Source organism: Periophthalmus magnuspinnatus, chromosome 8 (genome assembly GCF_009829125.3).
Source record: "Periophthalmus magnuspinnatus isolate fPerMag1 chromosome 8, fPerMag1.2.pri, whole genome shotgun sequence".
In the NCBI taxonomy this organism is placed as follows: domain Eukaryota; kingdom Metazoa; phylum Chordata; class Actinopteri; order Gobiiformes; family Gobiidae; genus Periophthalmus; species Periophthalmus magnuspinnatus.
In genome coordinates this window covers 17,577,840-17,583,858 of record NC_047133.1, presented here as the reverse complement: position 1 = coordinate 17,583,858, position 6,019 = coordinate 17,577,840, and the positions used below count along the sequence as shown (strand labels likewise).

The 6,019-nt window shown below is 39.9% G+C and overlaps 1 protein-coding gene across 1 annotated transcript; it reads right to left on the bottom strand.

The window, feature by feature from the left end:
* Positions 1-1,841: 1,841 nt before the first annotated feature.
* On the bottom strand, positions 1,842-4,884 carry LOC117374891 (migration and invasion enhancer 1-like). The gene is made up of 4 exons (XM_033971098.2): positions 4,797-4,884; positions 4,489-4,586; positions 4,326-4,402; positions 1,842-2,559 (listed from the first exon to the last, which is right to left on the bottom strand). The coding sequence occupies exons 1-4, from the start codon at positions 4,823-4,825 to the stop codon at positions 2,476-2,478; spliced, it is 288 nt and encodes a 95-aa protein (XP_033826989.1). The 5' UTR covers positions 4,826-4,884; the 3' UTR covers positions 1,842-2,475.
* Between the last annotated feature and the right edge of the window lie 1,135 nt (positions 4,885-6,019).

Here is a 6,019-nt window from a genome sequence, read left to right as displayed (position 1 = left end):
TTCCGCCTTTTTTCTCAAACAAATCCAAGACCACAGTTAACTCTTTGCAGCCTGACCTCTGCACCCTCGGGCCCACCGGTCAGATTGACCTATAGAAGTGAAAGAAGCCACGCCCCTTACCTGTGCACAGGTGCTCCTGGTCTGCAGCACCTGAACAGCTCCTTCTGCTCTGTGAGCCTCAGAGACAAACGCTCCTCTTCAGCACAAAACGACTGACACTAGCAAAAGAGCGGGAACACCCAAATCTAACTACGTCGCCCCGGGACCCCGAACCTGGTGTCGCTTAGTAACGAGTGAGGGGAGAGAGAGATAAGGGGCGAGCGACCGACAAACAGCTCTATCAGAGAGAGGCACCTGGACACAGGGATATCCCAGCCCAATGGGCCGCTCCGCCCTCCTCAGGCCCAAAGTCACAGCTCAGACTCTATGAGGGCCACTGCAGGGGGCAGTTTTCCATTCACCATATCATATGGAAAATATCTAAACACGTCACCTTGTTTACGTCCTTGGGATTTCCTTGTCTTAGGGAGTGTGGAGGGGTATGGAGGCCTCGCCTATAGCTAAAATTACAAATAGTTCAACAAATGTAAGCCTTTCTTGCAGGTCTGCTATACAAAAGCAGGGCCTCCAGTGTGGGACAGGGTCAAGGTCAGAGTCCGAGTCAGGATCAGGGTCAGGACTGAGCCATGTCACCTCTGTACTGTGAGGAACCAGTCAAGACGTCTACACAGAACAATTCTGCTTCAGTTTCATCATGTTTGTCTGTGGAATGACTATCATTTATAAAATCGGTTGAGTGCCAGGTCTTGGAAATCAAGTGGCACAACTCATCTGAAAATCCTACAGAATTCAAAGACTCTGAGCTCAACTTAAAGAGAATGAATTTCAGAGTAAGTGCCGTTATCAGAGACTGTAGTGACTATCTGCTGTGTCCATATGTGTGTGCTTATAATAGAGGACCCTCCCAGTACATTTACACTACGCTTTAGTCTTAATCTCTCACAAACTCATGAAGAGGAGAGACAAAATTAAACTTTTGGAATGGATATAGAAGAAAGACTAATTTTAAAGTTTCAGATATATAGATTTAAAAAAAAAAACACAAATATGAGTATTACAACAGTTCAATTGTTTCAAGTTTACAACAATGCAATACAAAATAAATAAATAAACTAAAAAAACACCCAACACATTTGATAAGTTAGGTTTTGTTAATGTTTTGCCTGGAATGTTCCACATTAAACGAGTGCAACTTGTATACCTGGTTAAATCAGTTGTGTTTATTTGCTAAAATACCTTGAAACATACAAGGCTAAACAAAATATCTCCAGGTGACCCTTTGAAAAGTTACACGAGTCTTTAAACCAGACATGGGTAAACTACAGCCCTTTGGGCTTATTAATCCAGCCCACCGAACATGACCAAATTATATTAAAATAAGTAAGAGTAAACCTTGTTCAGCGTTTTTCTGCTTTGTACAATGAGTCTTGTATATTCAATTTGCTACATGTTACAGGCCAAATCTCTAATGTAATATATATATACATATATCCTGGCAAGGCCTCTGTCAAATTTTAGAAACCATTGTAGCCCGTGTGTCAAAAACTACCCACCCCTACTTTAATCCCTTGTTTCTAGTGAGGGTGTTATCAGTAGGTGGAGGGGGGGGGGGGGGGGGGGGGAAAGTCTTTGCTCTGTAGTATGTAGTGCCACCTTGTGTAACTATTGGTGCATCAGTAGCAGTTGCATAGACACAGTCCCAGAGGAGGATCTATATTAAACTCTCTTACAGTAAACAGGTGGACAGTTTATGGCTGGAATAAAAAAACAAAGCCATTACATTAAGATTTATGGCATTTATTTAAACAATCACAAGAGATTACAGTATGTGTGACCTGATTTTACAGTGGCAGTCATACCTGAAGAGTTAAAATAATAATAATCTGCGACACAAAACCAAACATCAATGTTTCCTGGATTTTTTCAAATGCAAAATGTAAATGCAGAAATGCCTTGAGTGGTAGGAGAGACTGAGGTACAGAGCACGTCTTTTCAGACATACCATCATGTTGCATTACCTTTATATAAAATCCTAACCACAATCTGATAAAACGATACAAAAATTTGTTTTAGGCGAAAGAAACAAACAGTGAGGCGTCAGGGCATGTCTGCTCTCTTCTCCTTTTCTTCATTCACATCAGGAGGGACTCGAGGTTGGACTCATCATACAGTAACCCTGTTATTTGGAGCTACTATAATCATTAACAGCCTAGAGTCCCGAGATGTTGACTGGGAGAGGAGCCAGAGAGCAAGGTTTAGTATTAGAAAAGGCTGATCCTCCAATATAGGCAAAAGTCCAGATGGTGTTGGGAGTTGGAGCCTCTGTAGATGTCAGGATCATGTCAGGAGGTGCGTTGCAAAGCGGATTTGGTGGAGACGCTGCCCGTCGATGCCCTGCCGCTCACGGATGGGTGCTTACATGATGACACATGGAGGGCGGCTTTTGGTGATCTTTTTTACATTTTTTCCAGAAGCTGCGTTTCGGATTTGATCCATGATCTACAACAAAAAGGCAGGGTTTATTCAACACTTGGCTAGAGTTGTCCCCAATTTAAAAAAAAAAAACATCTATTGACAGATGCCAAAACTGGTATTGTTCAGCCTTCCCAGAAAGATTAATTTGCACGATGTTTTGAGAATCCATCTTGTTCAGATCCAGTTGAAGCGCATGTGACTGACCAATCACAGAGCCACACTGTGACAAAGGCGACACTGACAGACATACTTCAGCCTATTTTAGCGAAAATACTATAAGCATTTGTGGACAGGTAAGACGCCTGTGTCCCTCTCTGAACTAGATGTAAATTCAAGTTGACTTTTTCTGCTGTTGTGATGTTTCCACCAATCAGCGTCAAATCTCTGAATGCTCTAATCGTTTGGTCCAATGGCTTTCAGCAAGAGCCATCCAAAATTGATGGGTAAACTCTATTCAGAGCGCTACAGTCTGCTGAGAGCCAGGTCAGGTTTTGTGCTACTGACACGATTAAATAAACAGGAAATACTGAACTTTCTTGAATAGTTTGACAAATGTAAGCTACTAAACATCACATTGTTTAAACTCGCATTGGTAAAAGTAATATGCATGGTACAAGTATGCATGTTGTTCATCATCACTGTGGTATGAAAAGGAGTGTCATGCCTCTTCCTGAATGTTCACGCACTACACCCAGATCATGCAAAAATGCGGTCTGGTGCATGCTTCCTTAATCGAGTGCCCAGAATGAAGTCTGAAAGTGTAACATATGGAGGCCATTAGATTATCCATCCAAAAAACTAAAACTAATAATGCATTTCTGGTTAAAGAGACATAGTCTAATGAGTTTCATGGGTTACCACAGGGCAATATTATGTGTATGTGGAAGTGATATTGATGTGGGTTCTGTACCAAACCTAAAAAGGCAAGACAAACAAAGATCAGGTTTCTGAAATGTGCAGTGTCATCCCACGCAACAGTCTCAGTAGCTGAAGTGTTTGGGAGTGACTCTAGGTGTAGCCTTCATGTGTCCAAATTGCAAACCCAAACATGACTAGTTAATCCTTTTAATCTATTGTGGATACACACTCGTTCTCCCTGTTAAACAAACTTGAAACTAAAGTGACAAATATGTCAAACAGTGTCAATTATGACATGACATTTTAAATTTTGTTGTAGACTTGGACTTTCGAGAAATTTTTACTTTTAGTTGTTTTGCTTTTCTAGTTTTAGAAAAGAATGCAAATTTAGGTAATCCACTCCAAATAGCTGTAGTCAACCCACAATCATCTTGGAAATCAATTTTAATAAAAAATAAAATAAATAACTATATGCGCACACACATCAGATTTGTTTTTTTATATTATACATTTGTTTTATTGCTTAACTAGTCCACATAATTTCTTGTTGTAAAGCACAACTTGTTTGGTTGTTTTGAATGTGCTATAAAACTAAAAATGATTTGAATTTACATGAAAAAAAAAAAACTGTATTGCATTTCTGGTCTGGTTTGGAGCACTGGGCTTGAACAGCAGAACTTGAATGTACAGTTCCACAGCCAGTTTTAATTATACATTTACTCATTTCTGACATTTTCATAAACAAAACTGACATTTTTTAAGTCTACAAAATTAACACTGATGCAAAGCTTAAGATAAAATGTATATATTTTTATTTTTTCCTGGAGCTTTCAGAGGCAGATTTGCAGAAACAGGTGAGATATAAAGCGGAGATCAGTTTGGTAACTCCTCACTGGGTCTAATCTGTTTTGCAACTCCACATTTGCACTTACATCATCCTCATAGGGGAAGCCGCCCGTCTCGAGCTTGGAGAAGACCAGCTGACCGTTGATTTCGATCTCAAAGCTGCCTGTGACACCAAACACAAACATGCACATTAAAACAACACCCTTTCCGTCTCCAAATTCATCACAATTAAGCACATCATGTCTTTACTTCTTCTTCCCACGAAGCCAGACACATCCGCCTCAGGAAACTCATCCTTCACCGTCCGGGCGAGCTCCTGATAGCGGGGCCCGTAACCTCATCCCCCGCTGAAACAAAACACACAACATGATCACAACTTTTACCACAAAACCCTGCGTTCGTGCACTTGCTACTTGAAGCTAGGCTAAATGCTAACAGCGGCTGCTAATGAATCTTATCCATTTTTCCCCGCTATCGCTTAAACCCACATGAATGCACTTCAACCAACATGTGGATAATTAAAACAGTTTTAAAAATAGTAATTATGCAGTAATTACCAGTACTCCACGCGCACGGTAAAGCCCATTTTTGCAGTTTTGTTGGTGCCTCCCTGTCACAGAGAAGCTAACAGCCGCTGTGTCCCAGAGCAGCCGGTTTGGTTTATTTAAAGGGAAAGAGCGGAGGGGCGGGGTTTAATGTCCCGGGAACAACAGCATCAGCAGGAGGCGAGATGACTCGTTGAAAGAGATCGAGCGAATACATATAAAATGGTATGTGTACTTTTAAGGTGGATACTACATTTTTGAACAGGGCTGAAAAGCAAATGTTTGAGATCTGCTGAAAAGGCTGAGAGGTTTACTTTTAGCACGTTCATAATTTGATTAACATCATAACAGACCTTAACAGACCTTATTAAAATTTATCCATTGCACTTGCCAAATAGTCCAATAGTCAGTATGTGCCATGAACAGTAATGGGAAGAATAATTTGAAATGTATTTAGTTACAGAATACTGAATACCATTAAAATGTGTTTTGTAATGTATTCTGTTACATGGTCCAGTCAGAGTACTGTATTCTGAATGACATATACTGACACATTTGTTCTGCATTTATTCATGTCTAAGTAGAGAAGTAAATTGCACGCACACTGCAAGAGCGGTATTTTATTTTTTTTCTCAATACTGTGCTGTCCAAAGAAAAAAATTGTGTAATCAAGTAGCACCAAGTATTTCTTAGATTTTAGAATAGTAACTGTATTCTGTATGAAACCAAATGAAAAGTAACTGTACTGGAATACAGTTATTAAATGAGTATTCAGAATATGTATTTTTGGTACATATATTCAGTTATTCAGTTAGTTTTTCTAATTTCACCTAAATCAAATTCTTGGACCATGGACTATTTTCAGTACACCGATTTAAAGGTCCTATATTACGCAAAATTGACTCTTGTGAGCTTTAAGCCGTGTTATAATACTGTTACCTCCTCAAAAACAGACCTGGAGTTGAGTTTTGTTTCATTCACACATGTTTGACTAACTCTTTATTATTAGTCTGTCTACATCTCCAAAGCTTAAAATGCTCTGTTCCACCTTGTGATGTCATGAAGTGGTAGTTTTCAAGTTTTACCTTTTACCTTTAGTTCAGTAGAGATTGGCAATTCCAGGGCTGGATGGAGTTAAAAACTCAGCAGAGCACTCCCTGTACTACCACATGACATCACAAGGTGGAAACTGTCCACACTTCTTGGAAACTGTTTTCAGTTTCCAAGAAGAACTC